At 49.0% G+C, this 26,699-nt stretch overlaps 1 protein-coding gene across 1 annotated transcript; it reads left to right on the forward strand.

The window, feature by feature from the left end:
- Nucleotides 1–819: 819 nt before the first annotated feature.
- LOC128049916 (transmembrane emp24 domain-containing protein 11) lies at nucleotides 820–25,160 on the forward strand. Its single transcript, XM_052642233.1, has 5 exons — nucleotides 820–943; nucleotides 11,714–11,814; nucleotides 23,278–23,403; nucleotides 24,095–24,241; nucleotides 25,011–25,160. Exons 1-5 carry the CDS (start codon nucleotides 820–822, stop codon nucleotides 25,158–25,160), a joined length of 648 nt encoding a protein of 215 aa, XP_052498193.1.
- The last annotated feature ends 1,539 nt before the right edge of the window (nucleotides 25,161–26,699 follow it).

A 26,699-nucleotide genomic window follows, 5' to 3' on the forward strand; every position in this document is an offset into this window, starting at 1 on the left:
ATAGCTACAATGAAGTGTCGTCTTGGAACCTAGTGTATATTTAAGAATGTGCTGCGCTAAGTTGCTCAGCTATGTCCAACTCTGCAATCCCGTCGACTGTGGCCTGCGAGGCTCCACCGTGCGTGGGATTCTCCAGGCAAGAGGGCTGGACCGGGCTGCATTTCCTCCTGCAGGGGACCTTCCCAGCTCAGGGACTGAACCCACGCCTCCTGCGTCTCTTGCCTCTCGCATTAGCAGGTGGGCTCTTTAGCACTAGAGCCACCTGGGAATAAACTTCTGTAAAAAAAAGAAAAGGGAAAACATCGGCTGCGGAGCCGAGATGTAGGAAGTCACACCGGGTGACTGACTGTTTTAGTGAGGAAGCCTTGGAGGTGAGGACTGGAGTCCCAGGCAGGAAGCTGTCCCTTCAGCACCTGCGTCTTCCTCCACCCTGCGTCCTCACCAGCCTCCCTCCCCGACCTCCCGCCAAGCGGAAACGACACTGCTGCACAGCTCAGGCCGCCACTGGGCATGCATTGGGTGTGGCGCTCTGGGGAGTCCTCCTCCGCCTGCCCCTTGGCCTCACTGTCTTTCATTCCCTCGGAGCACTTCAAAATCCTTAAAACTAACAGGTGCCAAGAAATTCTGATGTCGAACTGAGCGCAGCCCTGGGGCTCCCTGGGACTTGCAATCACCTGCCCAGGTGCAGCCACCACGTGTCACTTCTCACAAAAATCAATTTACAAAGAACAAACCAGTGAAATACAAATACTCCGCAGGCAGTATCGCCTGCAGTTGATCCGTTTCCAGAGCAGTACAGGGGTGGCTGAAGCAACAGAAATGCACAAGGCGACGTTTCTTTTGAGCTTTTGTTTTTCGCTTTCAACTGCTTTCTACTTCCACACGGGGGAACGAGAGGAGAAATGCATAATAGAAGACATTCCGAGCGACACCCTGATAACAGGTGGGTTAAATGAGTTGCTGAACGTTGAGCTCAGGATGCTGTCTTAAAGCTATTAAGGTTATTACGCTAACTTCTTGATGTACAAGTTAGTTGGCAGAGAGACTCACCCTGTACAGTTTTCTCGCGGCGTTTTTTGCATATCAAATTATACAAAACTGCCGTGAAAACAGGCTCAAGACTGAATTGCGTAATTCATGAAACAGGAAAGCCAGACGCAAGGGCACAGAACCCAGGCTTGATTTGTTTTCCGGTTGTCAGGTCTCCTTCAGTTAAACAGGCTCTGAGGCCGTGAGTCATGCTGACTGTGGCTGAGTTCTTGCGAGATGACCAAGGTCTCTAGGCTGGTTCCGTGACACAAGGCAAAGCAGCAGAGGTCAGGGTGTCCTCTGAACTTCAGCCTCATAGAATCAGGAGGCTGCTTTTCTGACATAAAAAGAGAAGCGGGAGCTCAATCTAGCAGCATTTCTCACAAGTGCTGATCATGTATTTTTACATACAATGCGACCTTACATTAAACGTTGTTGAATTCTCCTCTCAATTTATCTTGGCCATCACACCTGAGTGTTCTGTTGCGAAGTGTCATAACTCATCCTGCAAGCCGCAGGAGACACAGCAAGCGTGGATGCAAAGAGAGAGAGACTGCAGAGTGAGAGCCTGGGGTGAGGGATGGGGAGAAGGCAGGTGAAGACCTCTCCTGTGTCTGCAGCCGCAGTGGGCAGAAGCTGTGTCTGTGGCTGCAGGGAGTTAAAATCGCCCGGATCTAACCCCAGAGCTGCTGGGAATCGCCATCTGCCCTGAGCAAGCTCCTAGCCTCTTTGCCGCTTTTGCAAAGTGGGATAAAAAATAACACTGATTCCTTTCTGTTGTGATGAGCATGGGACTGATACTTGTAAGGCTCCTGGAGCCCCGCAGACACACAGAAGGCACCGTGTTCGCTACTGTTCCCCGGCCCGGACTCTCTCGCCTCCGGGACGCTCTGAGCCCCCGGCTCTCCAGCAGCTGGCTGTTCTCCTAGTAACCTGGGGGGTTTCCAACCTGCACTCACAAGGGCAGAGGAGGAGAGGGACAGGAGCGGCCTGCCCACCTGCCGGCTGGCAGTCCGCCAGCTGTGCCGACTTGGCCTGGACGTGCCCGCGACACAAGTCAAGAGACAGCCGGCCCAGCTGAGGGTCTGAGGCAGGAAGGCAGGTGCGGCAGGATGGCGTCTGGCAGCTGTGTGGGAACAGGCCCCGAGTCAGGGACTCCTGAGAATCCCTGTGCCCACGGACATGGCTGCTTGCACCCCTCCTTGTCCTGCCCTGCCCCACCCCGCCCCGAGGTCCCCTCAGCCACCACCCCCAGCAGTCACACAGAGTTAGAGTCAGCTACTCCGCGTCTACTGCAACTACAGGAAAAATGTGCAAACATGTCAGGACATATGTTTCAGTTTTTCTCTAAAAGAGAATATGGTCCTAGAATATATAATATGCTAAAGGAGAAAAATGGGAAAAATACTCAATATTTTTAAAAGGCAAACAAGAAGGGGAAGAGGAAGGAGGAACAAACAGGACAAATGAAAAGCCAACAGCAACACGGTGGGAACAGCAATACCGTGGGCTTAAACCCAACTGCACTTCACGTTACGGTAAAGATGGCTCAGCTGGTAAAGAATCTGCCTACAATGCAGGAAACCCCGGTCTGATCCCTGGCTTGGGAAGATCCCCTGGAGAAGGAAAAGGCTATCCGCTCCAATATTCTGGCCTGGAGAACTCCACGGACTGCATAGTCCGCGGGGTCACAAAGAGTCAGACACGACTGAGCGACTTGAACTTTCACTTTTAAGTGTAAATGGGCAAAACTCTCCAATGAAAAGACAGAGACTGTCATACTAAACTTAAAAAAAAAAACACACGGGACTTCCCTGGTGGCGCAGTGAGTACGAAGCCGCCTGCCCGTGCAGGGTAGATGGGTCCGATCCCTGGTCTGGGAAGATCCCATGTGCCGCGGAGCAGCCGAAGCTCTAGGGCTGCAGCTGCTGACCCCAGCCTGAGGGCTGTGCGCTGCAACGAGAGAGCCCCTGGGCAGCAACAAAGGCCCGGCACAGCCAAACACAAACAGGCAGCTAATTTTCCTTAAAAAAAAAAAAACCAACTATACGCTGTTTCCAAAAAACCACTTTAAGTACAGGGAAAGGTTGAAAGTAAGCGAATGGGAAAAGACATGCCTTGCAAATATAAACCAAACCGAAGTTGGTGTAATCAAAGGAGATTTTAAGAAAAAAAATATTACCAGAGTTAAAGAGACACAAAAATCAGAGGCCAGGTTTGGTAATAGATGCTTTGGAGGTGTTTCCTACTCTCACGATCTTCTTTTATAAGAATTTTGAAAAAAAAATAAAAAATAAAAAAAGAATTTTGAACATGATGGACCATCACTTAAGTCTCTGTTCTTGTCATTATTTTCCCTTTAATTATGATCAGATCTTTCATCATCAGCCCACTTCTTTGATGCACTAAATAGTATAACAGCATACCCCCAGATACAATTCTTAAGACATCTCCCTTAAAAATCCCTTTTATAACAAACTTTGCTGCACTTTTACTGTGCTTTTGTGTTGCAAGCCCCTTCGTCTACACCTCAGCCGTCTGCTGGCCGTGTGCATCCATTCCCGACCGCAGCGGGCTCTGCGTGGTGAGGCTGCCTGCTCCGCAGACGACTGTCTCCACTCCCTGCCTCGCTGACCTAGCGCCAAACCTTTGCTGCCTGTCACATCCTGACTTTCGCTCAGCGACACTGGATCATAAGCGCACGGGTCAGGTCCTACTCGGTTACGAAGTGCCAACCAAGAACACGCTATAATTAATGCTTAGATCACCAAAGTGGGAAAACAGATGTTAAGACTTTCTGGGGATCTGTGGGGACCTGAGAACACGTCAAGACACCCCGTGGCCAGGAAGAACCCGCGGCAGCTCTGCCTTCTCTCCTACCAACTTGCAGTTCCAAAGGGGTCCAGGGCAACACACCTTCCAGATGCCGAAGACAGGTGGCCTCGGGGCCATCTGGTCACATCCAGACCTCAAAGTGTGTTTTGCTGCTGGGGCTAAAAATAGGCCGCAGGGCATCCGGGCAGTCAGCAGCCAGGTGCCCGGGGAGGCCGCGAAGGGCACCGCAGGCGGGCAGCGGTGTGCAGGCGGTGACTCTGTCGCCGATGTTTGTTGACTCTGAGCCCCGTCTCCTCACCTGTGAGCTGGAGCAGCTGGCGGGCCCCTGACAGCCACAGGTGTGCGCGCGGGCTTCCTCCCACCCTCCTGGACTCTGTCTCCAACCTGGCCAGCTTGGCCTCCCAGGGTCTGTCAGAAGCTTCCTGGGAAGCAGGGTGGCCTCGACTCTGGCTCCAACCCCTCCCTGAAAGGGAGGAAATTCCTGAGAAGAGCCTGGAATTCCTGTGTTGAAGGTTAAAAGGGAGGGCTCAGAGCACCCCCGGCGTGGGGTGCAGGGTCTGAGAGCCGCCCACACCCCGGTGCCCTCTCAGGGGCGGGGGCTCTGGCTCAGCCTCACCTGCTTGCTCCCTTCACCTGGCCTCTCTCTCTCCGGGGCAGGCGCCCCGTAATGAATCACTTGTGCTTGAATCCTTGGCTTGGGCGGGGGCGAGGCTTCAGAGGCTCCCAGGCCTCACGCTCCTGTGCGCTGAGGAGTGACGGTCCTCCTCCTCCTCGACTCCCTCCTCCTCCACCTCCTGGTCTCCGGGAAGCTTGGAGGAAAGAAGCTGAAGAACCCCGGGAGCTGGCCCAGGGCCAGAGTCACGTCCAGGGACATTCCAGAAGGGAGCGACCAGGAGCCAGACTTCAGAGCTTTCTGAATTCTAATTCTCTTTTCTTGGCCGGGCCATGGGGCATGCAGGGTCTTTGTTCCTCGACCAAGGATTGCCCCCGGCAGTGGAAGTGGAGGCCTAAGGGCTGGACCTCCAAGGAGTTCCCTCCTTGCTTTCCTTTTAATGAACAGTCTCCCGCACGTGGTCACTGCGCTGCATGGCACCTCTCCCCTCGCTTGGCGCCTGCCTTTGTAGAAACTCACAGCCCACTTTAAAGTGTCCGCAGGGACCAGCAAGCAGGTGGCCACACTGCCTGTCAGCTGATGCTCCCTGGAGTCCCTCTTCCCTCTCCTCTCTCTCCCCCGAGACAACGTGCTGCCCGAGTTCATCAAAAAACCTAGAGCTTGCTTTTAAAGAGCATCGCTGGATGGCATCACTGACTCCGTGGACGCGAGTCTGAGTGGACTCTGGGAGATGGTGATGGACAGGGAGGCCTGGCGTGCTGCGGTTCATGGGGTTGCAAAGAGTTGGACACGACTGAGAGACTGAACTGAACTGAAGAACTAAGAGAAGCAGAGCAAAGGGACACGACAGGTTTGACTGAAGTTTCCAAACAAGCCTCTGGGGCCAGGGTTTTGTGCCGTGTGGGCTGCAGTGCCCACCTGCCTCAGGCCCCTCCAGACGCCAGGGATCCGAGGACCCAGGTCCCAGAGAAGCTCTCTGCTCCCCCGGCCTCTCCTGGGAACACCGTGATTCTGAGAGCAGAGCGGGTGTGCGAGGAAGACCACGCCTCTGCACCCAAGGGGCCAGCACAGAGGACTGTCCTGTGGTCAGGGGAGGAGGCCTGGCCGGGGCGCGGCCCCCGCCCCACAGGAGAGGAGACGCTGGAACGGCCAGGGGCGGGCAGAAAGGCTCTGACTCCACGCCCGGCGGGCGACTCAAAGCCCAGCCCTAGACGCGGCTGCACGCCCACGGGTCAGAAAACAGGAAGTAGCTGGGGTGCCAGCAGGTGTAGGCCCCCGGCTCCAGGCCTAGCCCTCACCCCGACACACGTGGCGCCCCCAGAAGATGAACACACGCCCAGCCTGGATCCGGGTACACGCAGGACCCGCCCAACAGAAACGCACAGCTCAGGAGACCCTTAAGAGCAGCGTGACACGAAAGGGCCCACACCAGGACCCCGGAGTGCCCAGGCTGGCGAGGGGGAGAGTCGGTCATCCGTTCACGGGACGGGACACTGCACGGCAGCGACGGGGCGGTGGGCACCTGGACCGCACGGGAGGCCCCTGCACGCAGGCTGAGCGCGCTCACAGGGGGACACGCACGGGACGGAGAATAGGCACAGCACGCTGCGTCTTCACAGGTCGGAGGGCTGGAGGGCTGGGCGTGGTGCTGAGGGGCGCCGGGCGTCTGGAGGCTGGCTGTGATCTGGCCGCAGACTCGGTGGTGACTGCTGGTTGGCTGGGCCCGACGGGGCGTGGGGCGCCTCCGCCTGGTGTCAGCGGCCTGGGGCTCCCTCCCTCCCTCTTCACAGAAAGAACCTCAGCCAGCTTCACAGGCTGGAAGGAAGCCAAGGCTCCCGGGAGCCTGGGGCACCTGGAAAGGGCCGCTCTGCGTCCTCGGTGACCTCGAAAGCACCTGCCTTCGGGCCAGGCTGCTCCCGGGCCGCGCGGACGGCTGGTCTGAGCAACCCCGCACAGCGGCCATCCTGGCTGCAGCCCTGCCCCCCGACACGGTGGGGCCAGTTCCTGTCTGCAGAGCTCTGGGCTCAGCGCTGGATATGACATGGTTCTCTCTTCAGCTCTCTGAACAGACCTCAGTCAAGCTACAGAAGAGCATTTAAGGACATACAAGGATGGCTGCAAAAAGCTGGTGGAAAAATCAAATCAGAGTTGCGCAGTATGACCTCATTTTTTATGAAATATACTGTGTGTCCCTGTGGGGAAAGGCTAGAAGGGTAAAACTGAGCACCAGAAGCCTGTGGTGGGGGCTTTTACTTTCTGAAATTCCCACCACAGCTGCGTCTCACTTGTCCAGCTCCAAAGGCCCTGGGCGCCAGCCTCCAGGACTTGAGTCTGGAGCAGAAGACACAACTGCCTTGGGGCAGGGAGGGAGAGCTGAGAGCCTCAGCAGGCGTGCCTTGGCGGGGGTGGGGTGGGGTGTGGGGGAGGGCAGCCTGGCTCCCCGCCAGGGCCGCTGACTAGAGCCCCAGGAGGAGGGGTGCCTGAGGGCAAGGTCAGTGCAGAAGGTCTGCAGGCGGGGTTAGCACGCGCCACACGGCTGGGGCCAGGAGGCGTGTGACCAGGGCTGAGCCTGAGAGAATCAGCCTGTGCCGGTTTCCCTCGTTTTCAGGGCTTCCCTGGGGGCTCAGTGGTAAAGAACGCACGTGTCAATACAGGAGAGTCAAGTTTGACCCTTGGGTCAGGAAGATCCCCTGGAGAAGGGCATTGCACCTCACTCTAGAATTCTTGCCTGGCAAATCCCATGAATGGAGCAGCCTGGTGGGCTACAGTCCATGGAGTCTCAGAGTCGGGCACGATGCAGTGATTGAGCGCACACGCTCCTGTTGCGGGCTGGAGGGCGTTGATAAGTCAGTAAGCTCTCCAGCTCACGCCCTCCTCCACTGTAAACGTGGGTATTATTATACCGACTTTGCAGGGTTGCAGGACCTAACGGGAGTTGACAGGAAACACCGCATGTGAAAAGCCCAACAACTAAGGAATAGTTCATCGAGTGCTTGCGTCAGGCTCACCATGTGTCACGCTCTGCATTAAGCCGTGTGCCAATGGTCACTGGGTCGTCACACCGCAGGGGATTGCGTCATCGAGGCGGCACGCCGCGGCCGGCTCTGCGCGCCCCCCAGCAGTGCTGCTCTCCTGCCACCTGGCGGCGGCCGTGGGGCATGACGCCTCCCGGGGCCAGGAACCCCGGGCCGTGGGCTCACAGCCGCTCAAAGTCCTTCCCTGAACACGTACCGGGGACACGTCCAGTTCAGTTCAGTTCAGTCGCTCAGTCGTGTCCGACTTTTTGAGACCCCACGGACTGCAGCAAGCCAGGCCTCCCTGTCCATCACCAACTCCCAGAGCTTGCTCAAACTCATCCATCGAGTTGGTGATGCCATCCAGCCATCTCATCCTCTGTCGTCCCCTTCTGCCGCCTTCAGTCTTTCCCAGCATCAGGCTCTTCTCAGATGAGTCAGCTCTTCACACCAGGCGGCCAGAGTATTGGAGTTTCAGCTTCAGCGTCAGTCCTTCCAATGAATATTCAGGACAGACTTCCAGTCACCCTACAGATCTCACCAAGTTTCGACCTCCCTCTGCACCAGGCAGGGGGCCCGTGGAAGAGGACATGGCGTGTCTCCAGGCCCAGGGTGGGGGCGGCTTGCAGACAGGACGAGCGTGGGTGGCGAGTGTGGGAACGGTGGCCACAGCAGGGCCCTGGGGGCAGGAGGGCGGCTGCTGACAGGCCCGGGGGCAGGCTGGAGGAGGGGGTTAAGGTTGGGGGGGGGTAGCCAGGGGCCAGGGTGCTCCTGGTGAAAGTAGGAGACCCTGAGTGGGTCCGTGTGGGCGAGGTGGGAGGCACGGAAGGAGGCCCCCAGGAAACCCAGGCGCCCTGGTCCTCTGGGAGGACGGGAACCACGAGGCAGATGTTTCCAGGTGCCCGGGGGCCAGCAAAGCCACCTGCCTGGCTGTGTGCTCCTCCAGGAGCACTCAGCAGCTTCAGCAAAGGTGCCAGGGCAGGCTCAGGGCTTTGTTGCCCAACTTGGTGAGACGCCCATGCACACCTGAAGCGCAATGTGTACCCTGCTGTCTGGGGAGACGCGTGGGGACGCCAAGCAGGCACGGGGACGGTGCGAGTCAGCTCCTCCACGGCCAGCAGCCCCACCACGCCGAGTGCGGGCAGCCCTCAGGGTGTGGTGGACTTGTCCACGCCTCTTTCAGCGGTTTTGCTTCAGGTTTTGATGCATTTAGGATGGTTGTCTTCGTACTGAACTGACCCCTTTATCATCACATAAGGCCCCTCTGTGTCCTTGGTGACTCTCTTTGCTGTGGGGTCTTCTTTATCTGGTATTTATGGAGCCACACGAGCTTTCTTTTGATTGTTGCAATGATACATCTTTTTTATCCTTTTACTTTTAACCTACCTCCCTTCAACTGTCAAATAACTTTTTTTTTTAACACGGAAGAGAAAATTCTATTGTGGTTTCCCTTCCCTGGGGTTGACCTGCCCGTTTTTCCTCCTTCATTCCTGCTATTCCAAATTCTCTTACTATTTTCTCTGTTTTAAGAAGTTCCTTTGGCAATCTTTTTACAGCAGGTGTTCTAGTGAAAGGTCTTCCTAGTTTTCCTTGACCTTAAGAATACTCTGCCTTCATTCTGAAGGGTATCTTTGGTGGGAATAGAATTGTTTGACAATTTCCTCTCCTTTCAGCACTTGGAAACGTGCCCCTTCCTTCTGGCTTCCACGTTCTGATGAGACGCCTGCTGTTACTCAGGTCGTTTTCCCTCCTCAGCAATGAAGTTTCTCTCTGGCTATCTTCCATAGGTCTTTTCTTTTCCCTTTGGTCCTAAGAAGCTTAATCATGCCATGTCTGGTGGTGAATCCGGGAAGTCCGGCCTCACAGGGCTGTTAGCCCCTTGGGTCTGTGGGCGCCTCTCGCCCAGTTTGGGGAGTCGCTCACCCTCACTTCTCATGTGTTCACTCAGCCCTTCTCTCTTCTCCTCCCGACTCATAAATCCTAGACCTTCGGCTCTTGCCCCGCGGGCTCATGGGCTCGCTTGAGGTTCTTCTCTGTCCCCATGTCTTTTCTATCCATTGACCAGATTTGATTATTTCATTGATCTAGTTTCAAGCTCGCCAAGTCTTCCCTCTCATCTCTCTTTTATTGAGTCCATTCACTTTCAGATACTGTGCTTTTTCTAAGGTTCCTTTTTTCCCTTATGTCTCTGCTCTTTTTCTGAGACTCCCTACTTTTCCATTTAAGGGTGTTCAAGCTCACGGATGTGTTTTCATGCTGACTTTAAAACTCTTGTCAGATAATTTCAACTCTGTGTCATTTTGATGCTGGGTCTATTAGCTGTCTTTTCTCATGCAAGTTGAAATTCTCTCAGTTCTTCGTATGGTATATAATTCTGTAGTGTACCCTAGACGTTTTGAGTATTATGCTATGACATTGGTTCCTATTTAGACATTTTATGTTAGCAAGTGGTCAACCCATTTACGGCTTCTCAGGCGGCACTAGTGGTAAAGAACCTGGCTCCCAGTGAAGGAGCTGGAGAGACAGGGGTTCAGCCCCTAGGCTGGGAAGATGCCCTGGAGAAGGAAATGGCAACCCACTCCACTATTCTTGCCTGGAGAAGCCCACGGACAGAGGAGCCTGGAGGGCTACAGCCCACGGGGTCACAGAGAGTCAGACACGACCGAGTGGCTAAACGCGCACAGCCCACTTCGATTCGTGTGACGCACCCCGACGTCGGTCTCCGGAGGCTCTCTACCACTTTCCGGGCCTGCCCTGCTCGTGTGCTGCCCAGAGGCCAACCTGAAACCCGGGTGTTTCCCACACCATGGTTGGGTTTGCAAAGGTTTTGCTGTGTTTGTTCTGGTTTGTGGCAAGCACAGGCTGCTCAGAGAGGGTGCCCAGAACACCCCATGCACAGATTAAAGATTGCTTCCTCCTGCTCCTGACTCTCTGTAACCCTCCCCTTCAAAGAGGACACGGCCCTTTACAGAGCCGGCGGGGCGCTGGCCCTCTAAGCAGTTAGAAAGTGACGTGTAACTTGCAGGGGGCCCCCCACGTCTGCGCGTCCACAGCCCCAGGTTCAGGAGCTGCGAGTCATGCAGCAACGCAGCGTTTCCTGCACTGAAGAAATCCTGCAGAGAACACAAGCTGACCTGCATGGCTCAACCCCGTGCTGCTGGGGGTCAGCTGTCCTTTAGAGCCAGTGGGTCAGCCGACAGCTGCATGATGAGCAGCTCCCTTCAAGGGGGTGACAGCAGCTGGAGGAGCTGAGGGCGGACGAGCAACATGGACAGCGTCTTCGTTCTCACAGAGGACAGACAGCAAGGAAACATAAAACATTGAAGATGCCGCATATGCTGTAAGAGGAAGCAACTGACAGGGCAGGGGTGTGGGGACGTGCACGGAATCTGTGGGGAAGTCAGGCAAGTCTCCTCTGACACTGCGCCAGAAGCAGGTAGGCGAAGCTACAGGAGGAGGGCAGAGGCAGGAGGCCCGTCCGCAAGGGGCGGTCCTGCCACAGGACATTCACCCTTCAGGGGCAAAGCTTCTGTGGGCTCATTTTTCTCAGCAGACCTCGGAGAGATGCAATGCTGAGGTCTGGAGTGGCGAAGTGACTGGTGAACAATGATGAGAACCGCACCCCAAACTCTACATTCCAGAATCTTCTGACACCTCTACAAGAGCTGATCGCTAAGATAAGTTGCTGTTCAGTCGCTCAGTTGTGTCTGACTCTTTGTGACCCCATGGACTTCAGCATGCCAGGCTTCCCTGTCCTTCACTATCTCCTGGAGCTTGCTCAAATGCATGTCCACTGAGTCGGTGATGCCATCCAACCATCTTAACCTCTGCCACCCCCTTCTATCCCCACCTTCAATCTTTCCCAGCATCAGGGTCTTTTCCAATGAGTCAGCTTTTCGCATCGGGTGGCCAAAGTACTGGAGCTTCAGCTTCAGCATCAGTCCTTCCAATGAGTACTCAGGACTGATCTCCTTTAGGATGGACTGGGTGGATCTCCTTGCAGCCCAAGGGACTCTCAAGAGTCTCCTGCAGCACCACAGTTCAAAGGCATCAATTCTTTGGCGCTCAGCCTTCTTTATGGTCCAACTCTCACATCTGTACATGACTAAGCTGTTCAAAATAGCAGCATTTTTCTGATTTGGATAATTTGAAAACTTCGTTTCTCAGTAATCATGTATAACTATTAAATTATTTTATAATAAATGTCATATCTTTGAAACAGGGAGTTTCAAGATACAACAATGGGACTTAGGCAGACACGACTTCCTTGAATCTGCTCCTGGTCTGGGAATGTTTGTGACCGTTACAACTTACAGCGATGAGGTAAAACACACTTTTTGTCTTGTTACTGAAATTATTTTATAAAAAGTCATGTGTCATGTATGCCCACAGACTTTTTAAATCTCTACACAAGTGCTCAACACCCAGCATTTCATTTTTAATGAGTGTGATCCTGACAAACCACCACACCAAAACGTGGGACGTGCCCACAGTCGAGCTGAGCAGCAGGGACTACTCAAAGTGGAAGCTCAAAGCAATACAGAGGGTGGGCCCCACGCTCATGGCCCTGAGGTTCTGCCACTCTTGCCGGGCAGAAGGAACCCACAGGCCGCAAGCGCCTCTGGACTTGCAGGAGCTGCAGCCTCACCCAGACACAAGGACCACTCAGGCCACCCGTCCCCCCTCCCATCCGGCGGGGTCTCTGCAGGGACGTGGCAGCCTCTGCGTCTGTCTCGCCTCCTAGGGCGCTTCCTTGCTGGGAGTCGTCAGGGGAGAAAAGGCACCAAGGTCTAAAGGGAAGAAGGTGGGCCTTGGAGTCAGGGCCAGGTGTCACTGCAGACGGCCACCTACAGGCTGGCTCTCGAGCAGCTGCCTGACTGCTTTAAGCCCCCGTTTTCTCCTGGTCCGACATCGTAGCAGACGTTGTTCCCCACCAGGCCAGCTCAAGGTACAGCACTGTGGCCTGCCCTTCCAATAATTCCAACGGGATTGTGGGAGGCACTTCCCCTTGGATTTATCTTGGGAATGCGCTCACAGGGTGGCAGGTTAGTGGTGGAGCAGGGCCCCGCAGAACAGATGGGCAAGAAGAGGAGGGTACTTGACACGGACGGGCCCAGGCTCCAGTCCTCAGGAGAGCTGTGCTCAAGCCAGACCTGTGATGCCCCCACGCACGTGGAGACTGGGAGATTCAGTCCAGCTGGACCGCTGGACACCCAACTCCTGCCGGCTGTAGCAGCCTTCTCCTGGTGCCCTGGGCACCCTGTGACGAGAGCTCCCCTGGGTCCATCCTCCCAGTTCTAGCACAGCTGCCTTCTCCACCTGATACCCCCCTCCTTCACTTCCTGCCCAGTTAAACCAAAACACAAATCTCTGCTGCCCTTTTCTGTCATTTTTCATGCTGCTCAGATGCTCAGTCATATCTGACTCTGCAACCACAGACTATAGCTCACCAGGTTCCTCTGCCCATGGGGTTTTCCTGCCAAGAATACTAGAGTGGGTTGCCATCCCCTTCACCCGAGGATCTTCCCGACCCAGGGATCGAACCCGAGTCTCCTGCCTACCGTGCAATGGCAGGCGGGCTCTTCACCACTAGCGCCACCGATAGCTCCACATTTGGCACGGCCTAGGAGAGAAATGCCTGGAATGTGGGAGACCCGAGTTCGATCCCTGGGTCAGGAAGAGCCCCTGGAGAAGGAAAATGGCAACCTCCTCCAGTACTGTTGCCTGGAGGATCCCATGGACAGAGGAGCCTGGTAGGCTACAGTCCATGGGGTCGCAGAGTCTGACACGACTGAGCGATTTCACTTCACAGGAGAGAAAACCCTTACTGCAAAGCCCTGGTGGTCAGGAAGGCTCTCTCCATCAGGCAGTATGAGGACAAGACACAGATTCGGCTTTAGTATTTCTCACATGCTGCTGCTGCTGAGTCACTTCAGTCGTGTCCAACTCTGTGTGACCCCATAGACGGCAGCCCACCAGGCTCCCCCGGCCTTGGGATTCTCCAGGCAAGAACACTGGAGTGGGTTGCCATTTCCTTCTTCAATGCATGAAAGTGAAAAGTGAAAGGGAAGTCACTCAGTTGTGTCCGACTCCTAGTGACCCAATGGACTGCAGCCTACCAGGCTCCTCCACCCATGGGATTTGCCAGGCAAGAGTATTGGAGTGGGTGCCATTGCCTTCTCTGTGCTAGCACCCCCTAAAAGATGATGCTGTGAAAGTGCTGCACTCAATATGCCAGCACATTTGGAAAACTCAGCAGTGGCCACAGGACTAGAAAAGGTCAGTTTCCATTCCAATTCCAAAGAAAGGCAATGCCAAAGAATGCTCAAACTACCACACAATTGCACTCATCTCACATGCTGGCAAAGTAATGCTCAAAATTCTCCAAGCCAGGCTCCAGCAATACGTGAACCATGAAATTCCAGGTGTTCAAGCTGGATTTAGAAAAGGCAGAGGAACCAGAGATCAAATCCCCAACATCCGTTGGATCATCGAAAAAGCAAGAAAGTTCCAGAAAAACATCTATTTCTACTTTATTGACTATGCCAAAGCCTTTGACTGTGTGGGTCACAACAAACTGGAAAATTCTTTAAGAGATGGGAATACTAGACCCCCTTACCTGCCTCCTGAGAAATCTGTATGCAGGTCAAGAAGCAACAGTTAGAACTAGACATGTAACAACAGACTGGTTCCAAATCAGGAAAGGAGTACATCAAGGCTGTATATTGTCACCCTGCTCATTTAACTTCTATGCAGAGTACATCATGTGAAATGCTGGGCTGAATGAAGCAAAAGCTGGAATCAAGATTGCTGGGAGAAATATCAGTCACCTCAGATATGCAGATGACACCACCCTTATGGCAGAAAGTGAAGAGGAACTAAAAAGCCTCTTGATGAAAGTGAAAGAGGAGAGCAAAAACGTTGGCTTAAAGCTCAACATTCAGAAAACGAAGATCATGGCATCTGGTCCCATCACTTCATGGGAAATAGATGGGGAAACAATGGAAACAGTGACAGACTTTCTTTTCTTGGGCTCCAAAATCACTGCAGGTGGTAACTGCAGCCATGAAATTAAAAGACGCTTGTTCCTTGGAAGAAAAGCTATGACCAACCTAGACAGCATATTAAAAAGCAGAGACATTACTTGGCTGACAAAGGCCCATCTAGTCAAAGCTTTGGTTTTTCCAGTAGTCATGTATGGATTGAGAGTTGGACTGTGAAGAAGGCTGAGCACCGAAGAATTGATGCTTTTGAAGTGCGGTGTTGGAGAAGACTCTTGAAAGTCCCTTGGACTGCAAGGAGATCCAACCAGTCCATTCTAAAGGAGATCAGCCCTGGGTGTTCTTTGGAAGGAATGATGCTAAAGCTGAAACTCCAGTACTTTGGCCACCTCATGCGAAGTGTTGACTCAGTGGAAAAGACTCTGATGCTGGGAGGGATTGGGGGCAGGAGGAAAAGGGACGACAGACGATGAGATGGGTGGATGGCATCACTGACTCGATGGACGTGAGTCTGAGTGAACTCCGGGAGATGGTGATGGACAGGGAGGCCTGGCGTGCTGCGATTCATGGGGTCGCAAAGAGTCGGACACGACTGAGCGACTGAACTGAGCTGAGCTGAATCTCTTAACTGTCTCCATAGTTATGCCTTTCTCAGAGTGTCATATAGCTGGAGCCGTACAGGAGGCAGACTTCCCAAGCTGGCGCGCTTCACTTAGGATACGCACTCAAGCCGCCTCCATGTCTTCATGACTTGAGATCTCGTTTCTTTCTGATGCTGAATAATATTCCATTGTCAAGATGCAAACCGTGGTTGCCTGGTGCATTCGCATGCAGCAGGCCATCTCGACAGCTCCCTAATTTTGGCTATTATAGTAAAGGTGCCATAAGCGTGTGTGCAGGTTCCGTGTGGACGTAAGTCTCCACCTTACTTTGGTAAATAAACAGCACGATGGCAGGTTTGCATGGGAAATGTATGTCTGGTTTCCTAAGAAACCAGCAGACTACGCCATCTTGCATTCCCACTAGCCATGATGAGAGTCCCTGTCGCTCTACATCCTTGCCAGCATTTAGTGTTGTGGGTTGTGTTGTATTTTTGCCATTCCCATAGGTGTGAAGCATCTCATCGTTGTTTTTAAACGGCAAGTCCCTAACGACATGTGACGCTTGTTTGATGGCAAATATGGCGTATTTGCAATTTGTATGTCTTCTTTGGTGTGTTGTCTATTCAGATCTTTTGCCCATTTTTCAACTAATTGGTTCATTTTCTTGCTGTTTTCAGAATTCTTTGTAGATTCTAGATAGCAGTACATTATCAGATATGTCTTTTACAAATAGTTTCTCCCAGTCTGTGGCTCGTCTTGACAGAGAGATGGTGCTCTCTTTTGCAAAGCACAACGCTTTAATTTTAATGAAATTCAATGTTTAAACATTAATGCTAAATGTTTAATGAAGTTTAATTTTAATGAATTCCAGCTTCTCAATTCTTTCATGCATTGTGCCTTTGGTGTTGTTCCTAAAAAGTCGCAGCCAAACCCAAGGTCATCTAGACCTGCCCGTCACCTTCTAGTCTGGTCTTCGTTTTGCCTTTGGATATGCGCCCCACTTTGAGCCAATTTTTGTGAAAGGTGTAAGGCCTGCATCTACATTCATTTCTTTGCCTGTGGACGTCCAGTTGTTTCAGCACCATCTGTTGGAAAGACTGCCCTTTCCCACTGAACTGCCTTTGCTCCTTGTCAAAGACCAGCTACCGCTTTTGTGTTGGTCTGTTTCTGGGCTCCCTGTTCTGGTTCATTGGTCTTTCTGCTTTTCACCAACACCACCCACTTGGTTATTGCAGCTTTACAGCAAGTCTTGAAATCGAGAGTGTCAAGCCCCTGCCTTTATTCTTCTTCAGTACCATGTTGGCTATTTTGGATCTTTGTCCTCTCCATAGAAACTTTAGAATCAGCTTGTAGATATTCACAAAATTACTTGCTGACATTTTAACTGGGATTGTTGAATCTACGGATTGAGTTGGGAACAACTGAGATTTTCACAACGTTAAGTCTTCCTGGCATGAACACATAATATCTCTCCATGTGTTTTGCCTTCTTTGATATCTTTCATCAGGTTTTAAAATTTTCCTCATGTATCTTTCACGTATTTTGTTTATATCCAAGTACTTCATTTGGGTGGATGCTAAAGTAAATGGTATTGTTTTTGATTTCACATTCTATTTGTCCATTGCAGATACATAGAAACTGATTCACTTAACATATTAACGTTGTATCCTATAACCTTGCTATAATCATTTATTAGTTCTGGTAAGTTTTTTATTATTTTGAATTTTCTACATAGACAATCCTGTCATCTGTGAACACACACAGCTTCATTTCTTCCTTCCCAACTTATATATCATTTTTTCTTTTCTTCTCTTAATGAATTAGCTAGGAATTGAACCGTGATGTTGAAAAGGGATAGTGAGTGGGGAAATGCTCGTCTTCTTTCTGATCTTAGTGGGAAAGCCTCTAGTTGTTCACTATTAAGTATGTTAGTTGTAAGGTTTTTGTAGATTTTTAAATCAAACTGACAAAGTTCCCCTAGTCTTAGTCTGCTGAGTTTTTACCATGATGGATGTTGGATTTTGTCAAATGCCTTTTCTGCATCTGCTGATATGATCATATCCTGTTCTTTAAGCTGCTGATGTGATTAATTACATTAATTGATTTAAAAATATCAAACTAGCCTTGCATATTTGGAATAAATCTGACTTGGCCATGGTGTATAATTCTTTTTATACATTTCTGGATTCAGTTTGCTGATATTTTCTTGAGTATATTTGTGTCTAGGTCCATGAGAGATAATGGTCCATAGTTTTTTTGTGTCTTTCTCAGGCTTTGGTATTAGGCTAGTGTTGGCCTCAGAAAACAGTGCAAAAAGTATTCTCTCTACCTTTGTCTTCTGGAAGATTGCAGAGAATATGTTGGATTTCTTACTTAAATCTTTGGTGAAATTCACCAGTGAACCCATCCTGGCTTGGGGCTTCCTGCTTGGAAGTTATTATCAATTCAATTTCTTTACTAGGTGTAGGTTGTCTATTTCTTTTTGTGTGACTGCTGACAAATCGCATCTTTCAAGGAACTGGGCTATTTCATCTAGATTACCAAGTCTGTGGGCACAGCATGGTTCATAGTATTCCTCTGTGACCTCGTTCCCTAGTATTTCTCAACGACCCTATTGATGCCCATGAAACCTGTAGTAACACTCTTCTTTCATTTCTGATATTATTAATTTGGGTCTCTTTTTTTCTTCGTTAGCTGAGCTAGAGGTTTATTGATTGTACTGATACTTTCAAAGAACTAGCTTTTGTTTTCTTGGTTTTCTCTACTTTATTTCCCATTTTCATTGATTTCGGCATTCAGTTCAGTTCAGTTGCTCAGTCGTGTCCGACTCTTTGCGACCCCATGAATCGCAGCACGCCAGGCCTCCCTGTCCATCACCAACTCCTGGAGTTCACTCAGACTCACATCCATTGAGTCCGTGATGCCATCCAGCCATCTCATCCTGGGTCGTCCCCTTCTCCTCCTGCCCCCAATCCCTCCCAGCATCAGAGTCTTTTCCACTGAGTCAACCCTTCGCATGAGGTGGCCAAAGTACTGGAGTTTCAGCTTCAGCATCATTCCTTCCAAAGAAATCCCAGGGCTGATCTCCTTCAGAATGGACTGGTTGGATCTCCTTGCAGTCCAAGGGACTCTCAAGAGTCTTCTCCAACACCACAGTTCAAAAGCATCCATTCTTCGGCACTCAGCCTTCTTCACAGTCCAACTCTCACATCCATACATGACCACAGGAAAAACCATAGCCTTGACTAGACGGACCTTAGTCGGCAAAGTAATGTCTCTGCTTTTGAATATGCTATCTAGGTTGCTCATAACTTTTCTTCCAAGGAGTAAGTGTCTTTTAATTTTATGGCTGCAGTCACCATCTGAAGTGATTTTGGAGCCCAAAAATAAAGTCTGACACTGTTTCCACTGTTTCCCCAACTATTTCCCATGAAGTGATGGGACCAGACGCCATGATCTTCGTTTTCTGAATGTTGAGCTTTAAGCCAACTTTTCCACTCTCCTCTTTCACTTTCATCAAGAGGCTTTTTAGTTCCTCTTCACTTTCTGCCATAAGGGTGGTGTCATCTGCGTATCTGAGGTGATTGATATTTCTCCCGGCAATCTTGATTCCAGCTCATGTTTCTTCCAGCCCAGCGTTTCTCATGATTTCTGCATTAGCGGGATCTTATTTCTCCTCTTATGCTTGGTTTGGATTTAGTTTGCTCTTCTTTTTTCTGGCTTCCTAGGCTTAGATGATAGTGCATTTTAGGACTTTCTTGTTAATACACGTGCTCAGTATTATAATTTCCCCTTTCAATACTTCTATCACTGTGACTCGCAAATTTTGATTATGTTGTATTTTCATTTTAGTTCAAATATTTTTTGAGATTTTTAAAGTACATAAAATTCACCTTAATAATTACTTAGTACATGGTTCAGTGATAGTAAATATATTCATGTTGTATAATCATCACCCTCATAACTCGTCTTGGAAGTGAAACTCTACATCCATTAAACAATAACTCCATGCTTTTAACTACTCTAAGTATCTCAAAACGTTGACCCGCATAGTGTTTGTCTTATGATTGGTTTATTTCATTTATCATAATGCGCTCAAGATCCATCCATGTTGTAGCACACGTAGGAATTTTCTTCCTTTTTAAGGCTGAATAATATTTCATTGTATACCATATACTTCGCTTATTTATTCACCTGTCAATGGACATTTGAGTTGCTTCCACATTTTGGCTATTGTGAATAATGCCGCTGGGAACATGAGTGTACAGACACCTCTTTGAGACCCTGCTTTGAATTCTTTGGGAATATATCCAGAAGCAGAGTTACTGGATCATACAGAAATTCTGCTTTCGTATTTTTGAGGAACCACCATACTGTCTCCCACGGTGGCTGCAGCACCTTACATCCCACCGACAATGCACAAGGGCGGCACTTTCTCCACCTTCTTGCAGCACTTACTGTCTTTTATAGCAGCTATTCTAATGTGTGTGAGGTGGGCTCTGCGTAGTTTTGATTTGCACTCCCTTAAGGACCAGTGAAGCCGAGCTTTTTTTCTCATGTGCTTATTGGCTTTTCCTTTTTTTTTTTTTTTTTTAAGCACTTTGAATGTATCTGCCTGCTGCTTCTGTTCTCCAAAGTTCTGATGAGAAATCTGCTGGTAATTTTATTGAGAATCCTTTCTATATTATGACCTCAGAAGTCCCTGACATTTGGAGGACAGGGTCTGTTATGCCTACCCTGGCTTCTGAAGGATGTGTGCAGGCTGCCCCAGGAAAACCTGCACAGCTGCCAGCCGTGTGGCTGGGGCAGGGGTAGGGGGCGCAGGGAGTGGCTGCTACTGTCTGAGAACTGAAACTGACCAAAATCAACCACAGTTTACCATCCAAGTCTTCCCCCTGGAAGTGGCAAGGCTTCAACAGACTCCAGAGCGCCGACATAGCTCCGACACAGCTCCATCAGAGCCTCCCAGGATAGCTTTTGTCTCAACATAGATTCCTGTTGCCTCCTGGACCACCACCTTCCCAGAGTCTTCGTGTTGATAACTCAAAATACTTTTTCTCTTGAGATGTTTTCCTTGACTCATGAGCTATTTAGAAGCGTGCTGTTTAATCTCTAAATATCTGGGGACTTTCCGGCTATCTTTTAGTTATTGATTTCTACTTTAATTTCATTATGGTCTAAGAGCACACATTGTATGGTTTCTATTATTTTGAATGTGTTAAGGTGTGTTTTGTGGCCCAGGATGTGGTCTGTCTTGGTGAGTGTTCCATATGAGTTTGAAAAGAATGTGTATTCTGCCTTGTTGGATGCAGTAGCCTATGGATACTGATTATACAGTTGGTTGACCGTGCTGTTGAGCTCAACTGTGTCCTTATTCATCTTCTGCTAGACCTGTCCACCTCTGATGGGGGGAATCAATGTCTCTGATGGTAACACTGAGCTCCTCCATTTATCCTTGCAGTTCTATCCGTTTTTGCTTCATATATTTTGACACTCTGTTATTAGATGCATACACATTAAGGTTTGTCTTCTTGGAGAGAGGACCTCTTTATTGTTACATAATGCTCTGTTACCCATCATTCCTGGTAATTTTCCTTGTTTTGAAGTCTACTCTGTCTGAAGTTAACATAATGACTCCAGCTGTCTCTCGATGAAAGTTGGCTAAAAGTTAACATATACATTCTTCTCTGTCCCTTAACTTTTAATCTATATGTGTCTTTACATTTAAAGTGGGGGTTCTTAGAGACAATACGTAGATAGTTGTTGTTTTTTTAATCCACTCTGACCACCTGTTTTAAATGGTGCATTTAGACCACTGACTTTCAAAGTGACTGTTGACACAGCTGGGCTAATATCATCATGTCTATCACTGTTTCTGGTTGCTGCCCTCGTTATCTGTTCCAATTTTTGTTTTCCACTCTTTTTCTGTCTTTCGTGGTTTTGATTATTTTATGATTCATCTCATCTCTTTTCTTGGTTATCAACTACACTTCTTTTAACTTTCTGTCAGTGCTTGCAATATACCTTCACAACCAATCCAAGTCCACTTCCGAATAAAAACTTTTCACTTCACAGGTAGCACAAGTGCCTTATGATAACAAAGCAGTCCTCATCCCTATCTCCCATCCCTTGCATCTTTGCTGCTACTAATTTCATTTATACATAAACTGTAAACATCAAATACATTGCTATGATTCTGAAAGAAGTATCTACTAGCTCAGTTAACAATAAGAATAAAAGTTTTAATCTCACCTCCACTTATCCCTCCTCTAGCGCATGTACAGCTTGCACGTAGACCCAAGTCTCCGACCCGTACACCCTGCTCGTGCCTGAAGAGCCTTTACCGTTCCTTGTGAGGCAGGTCTATGTGTGACAAGCGCTCTCAGCTTTTGTTTGAGAAAAGCTTTCGCTCTTACTTTTGAAGGAGAGTTTTGCAGGATACAGAATTTCTAGATTGATGGGTTTTTTTCTCTCAACACCTTAAATGTTTACTCTCCTGCTTGCATGGTTTCTGAGCACTTGTGCACGACTCTCGTCTCCCCTAACCAGAAGGGCCTTTTCTGGCCCTTCCCAGGCTTCGCCTCTGGCGGGTGGCCTCCGTGCCTCTCCGCGGGGCGGCTCTATCGCCGCTCCTCCTGCTTGGCGCTCTCTGCGGTTCCAGCTCTGCCGCTCGGTGTCTGACGCTGACTCGAAATCCTGCTATTACTGTCCTCAGTGTCTGTTCCGTTACGTTCTCTCTATACCTTCTGGTACGCCCAGTGCACGTGTGGTACATCCTCACCTGTCATCCTGTGATCCCTGTATATCGTGCCTTTTCACTCCCAGTCTTTTTCTGCTTTGTAGCTTTAAATGTTTCTGTGGACGCATCCTCAAGCTCAGAGTCTTTCCTCAGCCCTGTCCAGTCCACCGAGCCCATCAAAGGCACTCTTCATTTCTGCTAGTGTTTTTCATTTCTGGCACTTCTTTTTCATTCTTTCATAGAATTTCAACCCTTCTCCTCACATTTGCTCTTGCGTGTTGTCTACTTTTTCCATTACAGACCACAGAATATTAATCACAGATTTTCTAAATTCCCAACATGATCATTCCAATATCCCTGCCATATCTGAATCTAGTTTTGACACTTGTTCTGTCTCTTCAAACTATGGTTTTCGCCTTTTTCGTATGCCTTGCTGTTTTTCTGTTGCTGTTGGAAGCTAGACACGATATGCTGGGTAAAGGAATCCAGTACTGGTCCCCACAAGCTTTCGCTCTGGTACGTTGTGACTGCCTGCATTTGTCTATGTCTCCAATTTTGAGGGAAGTAGCCTGCCCTGGGACTTCAATTCTCTGACATATCTAAGAACTGACTTTCTTTTCATGCAGCTTTTTACTTGTTAAGACAAACTAACAACTCCCAAGCTCCTTATGTACCAGACTGAAAGTACTATACTGTTTTTAAAGTATCAAACAATATAGAAATGTACTAAGCAGAAAAGTCAAAGTCCCCAACAAACACCTGCCTCATAGCTTGCAATCTTTAGAATATCCGGAACCTTTATAATCTTCTTCTATGCACATGTACTTTTACAAATAATATGTTTCACAAAAATAGGACCCTATACGGCCTACCCCTAATATCGTGGACACCTTTAGTACAGATATAGGTGTTGTAACAGTCTCTCTTACTAGCAATTTTTCATTTGTCTTCACCTAAACTTAATCAGTCCCTACTGAAATCTATTAGTTATTTCAGAAATGCAAACTTTAAAATAATTACCATTACACTGAATAGCTTTACATATAACTTTGTCTACTTGAGCATTTCCATAGGATAAGCTTCTATAGGTAGCCCTGCTGGGTCAATGGATAGATATGCTCTAACTTTTCATATGTACTACCAAACCATTCTCTGAAACGGCTGTTCAATGTACATTCTCAAAACAGTGTTCAGAGGTAGCATTTCCCAATACTATCCCCACCCCAGGTACTTTTAAGTCTTTGCCAATCTGATAACAAAGAATATCTAACTGTGGTTTGTACTTTATTGATTGGGAGCAAGACTGAATATTTTTCATGTTATCGGTATTGTGATTTCTTCTTTAAGAACTGCACAAATTTCACTAGACTACATAGGGATGGCTTATTTTTTCAATGGAATATAGAGAGTAATGAACTTAAACTATGGAAATCCTTAATCCTAGGTATTATTGTCAAAGTTATATGGCCCACAAGGAACGTTCTATTTCACTTCACATTCACCTGGTGAACACATAATTTGCTTACAATCTAATTCTACAAGGCTTGTGTCATTCGGAGGGAGTAAGCTGGTAAGTAAATGCCCCCGTGTCCTTGCAGATGAACAGTGTCAGCATTACTCAGGCGTGACAATGATATGCAGAACCATTATGCCCAGGCCGTATTAAAGTCCTGCACCCAGATCTCAGCACAGCAACTAAAGAGGGAGATGGAGAGCTTGGAAGGGGTTCAAAGCAGAGCCACAAAGTTGATTAAAGGGCTTGAAAAATGAGAACTGGGAGGGAAGGTTGAGAGAACTGTGATTATTCAGGCTTGAAAACAATTGAAGGCTGAAGGGTGAATTAATAATGGAATTTCAATCAATGAAACTCTTACACGGTAGATGGTGATTGGATATTTTCTAAAGGTTCTGAGGCATCAGAAATTTAGCTATATGTAGAGAGCCTTTTCCTGAGAGTAATCGAACTGTCTCAGGGCCAAAGGCATGTGCCCGGAAGTCTAGAGGGCACAGCTCAGGAAGCTGCAGCTGCCCTTTCAGGGCGGCAGGCGCCACTTAGCGCGCTCTCGTGACAACGAAAGGCCGTGTAACGTGGAATGGAGCGGCGGCGAGGCAGAAAAAGAACCGAGTGCTTACTCTCAGGAAGGTGGCGGGGGTTGGAGGGTGGAGGAAAAGGAAGGACCGGTAGGACACAATGAGGGGAAAGCAAGCAAAGTGAGCGACCCACATGAAAACATGTTTCTTCCCTTTTACTGTTTGCACAGCGGATCCACTTAGATATTCGAGTCGGAGAACACGAACTTGATGCAGCCATTACTCAAGCAAAGGACAAAGTTAATGAAGTCAGCTTCAAGCTTGAACATCTCATCGAACAAATTGAGCAAATAGTCAAAGAACAGAACTATCAAAGGGTCAGTCTCCCTAATCAGCTTACACCCTCTCTTCCTGCCAGGAACATAATTCTTGACTGAGCCCCTGAACCAGGGAAAGACTAAGCTGCCTGTTTCCTGGGTTTCTCCAGGACTGTGTGGATGTGCAGGGTTGGTGGGGGTGCTCTTCTGCCGTCTGCTGGACCGTGAGCTCCTCTAGGAGAGGGGCTGCGGCTCGCTCGCCGCAGGGCTGTGAGCCCACAGATGAATAAATAAGGGCTTCCAACACACCCTGTGCATCTGCAGTTGAGGGTGCCCACCTTCTATAGCATTGTTTTGTTCCTGAGACGTCGTGTGTCTCCCGGGTCACTGTGCTCGGCGGACCCTGGCTGCATGTGGGCCTGAATCCACCCCCACTCACTAACCTTCTCCTGTCTCTAAGCTTCAGCTTCCTTATCTGGAAAATAAAATGAGCAGTGCCCAGCTTAGAGTAAAGTAAGAACTGGAATGATTAAAAAAAAAAGTGTCAATTAGGTAACACACACTTTGATGCTAACAAATAAAACATATAAAGTAACAGATCAAATACTTGATATTTTACACCAAAATATGAAAGTATGTTTTATAAGGTTGACGCCTCCTCATCTTTGGCTAAAAACACACCTTAACTTAGAAAAATCAGACAGTGCTCTTTGGCATAAGACATTACCTGAGCGACATTAAGCACCTCGAATGTGTACAGTACCTTCCCCTCAAATTCATGCATGAGGCACCTTAAGAAGCCTAACCTGCAAACTTCTCTTCTCTATAGGACCGTGAAGAAAAATTCCGAATGACCAGTGAAGACACAAACAGCAACGTCTTATGGTGGGCATTTACACAAACACTAATCTTTATCTCAGTTGGAATTTTCCAAATGAAGTCCCTTAAAGACTTCTTCATAGCTAAGAAACTTGTATAAAAATAAATTAAAAAATAAAGGCAAATAATTACCTTCTACCTTGCACGATGTTTAATAAAATATATTCATAAGTGTCATTATTTTCTGATTTCAAAGGCATCTAAGGTTGGAATTGATGTTATAGCATTGTAACACTGATAAAATGTCCAACTGTCAAGTACGAATGTGAGAGTTGGACTACAAAGAAGGCTGAGTGCTGAAGAATTTATGCTTTCAAACTGTGGCGTTGGAGAAGACTCTTGAGAGTCCCTTGGACAGCAAGGAGATCAAACCAGTCAATCCTAAAGGAGATCAGCCCTGAATATTCAGTGGAAAGACTGATGCTGAAGCTGAAGCTCCACTACTTTGGCCACCTGAAGAGAAGAGCCGACTCACTGGAAGCCTCTGAGGCTGGGAAAGACTGAAGGCAGGAGAAGGGGACAACAGTGGATGAGATGGTTGGATGGCATCACCGACTCCATGGACATGAGTTTGAACAAGCTCTGGGAGTTGGTGAAGGTCAGGGAAGCCTGGGGTGCTGCAGGCTAGGGGTCAGAGTCCAGACATGACCACAGACTAGACAACAGCACTGACCGAATGTCACTCTAACAACAGCTTCTGAGCTTGACAGAATGAACACACAATCCTGTTCTTAAATCTGGGCTAGATCAGCCCTGTCCAACAGAAATAAAACGTGAGCCACATACGGAAATTTAAATTTTTCTGGTTGCCACATTGAACAAGGTTTTTAAAGAGTAAAATTAACCCTAGTGACATGTACTTACCCAATACATCACCATTTTAACATGTAATCAATACAAAATTACTAATGAGATAGTTTGCTTTTCTTTCTTGATAAGAAGTCTTGGAAACTCAGGTGTATTTTGCAATCAAAGCACATCTGAACTTGGACCCAGTCCCATTTCAAGGTCCAATGGCCACAGGACGCTCCCAGCTGCAGCCTGGGGTACATATTTTCCCTAACGCACTCCAGAGTCATCCCGAGTCGCTGAGTCTTCCTGTTTCCCTGAACGCCACTTTGCTCCTTTTGCACAGAGACTTCCTCTGAACTAAGTTTGCTCTGCAGGTCCTACCTGATCCCCCTCCACCTGGATCAGGGCGATCGAAACAGCTCTTCCATATAGAGCTTGGGGCATTCCATGAGGCGTGAAACAATATGAAGGTAGTTCCCTTCATTTTCTCTAGTTTTCTTTTTCCTTTGGACTGCACAGGATGTTGAATCTTGGTTCCCCAGCTGGGCATGGAGCCCACATCACCTGCACTGGAAGCCCAGAATCGCAACCACTAGATGCTCAGGGAAGTCCTTCTCTAAATTCTAATTACAAGTCCTTTAGAAACTACAAAAAAAAGAATAGTCCTTTCCACCAGCTTGCCTATCTCTTTGTAAATGGGAAACAATCTTCTCTAGGTCAAGACTTTTCATATGCTCACGCCAGAGGCAAGCAAGGCCCTGGCTCCGGCCTGGCCCACCTTTGCCATGTGACCGGGTCAGCTGGTCCTGGGCCGCAGTGACACCCCACCCTAATCCACCAAGCCCTC

Source organism: Budorcas taxicolor, chromosome 6 (genome assembly GCF_023091745.1).
Source record: "Budorcas taxicolor isolate Tak-1 chromosome 6, Takin1.1, whole genome shotgun sequence".
Taxonomy (NCBI): Eukaryota; Metazoa; Chordata; class Mammalia; order Artiodactyla; family Bovidae; genus Budorcas; species Budorcas taxicolor.

Excerpts from the sequence above, each read along its gene's own strand:
- LOC128049916 (XM_052642233.1), top strand. The coding sequence starts at position 820 with ATGCACAAGGCGACGTTTCTTTTGAGCTTTTGTTTTTCGCTTTCAACT. Across the intron at positions 11,815-23,277 it reads TTACAACTTACAGCGATGAG|GTATTATTGTCAAAGTTATA; the intron begins GTAAAACACACT and ends CCTTAATCCTAG. Across the intron at positions 24,242-25,010 it reads AAGAACAGAACTATCAAAGG|GACCGTGAAGAAAAATTCCG; the intron begins GTCAGTCTCCCT and ends TCTTCTCTATAG.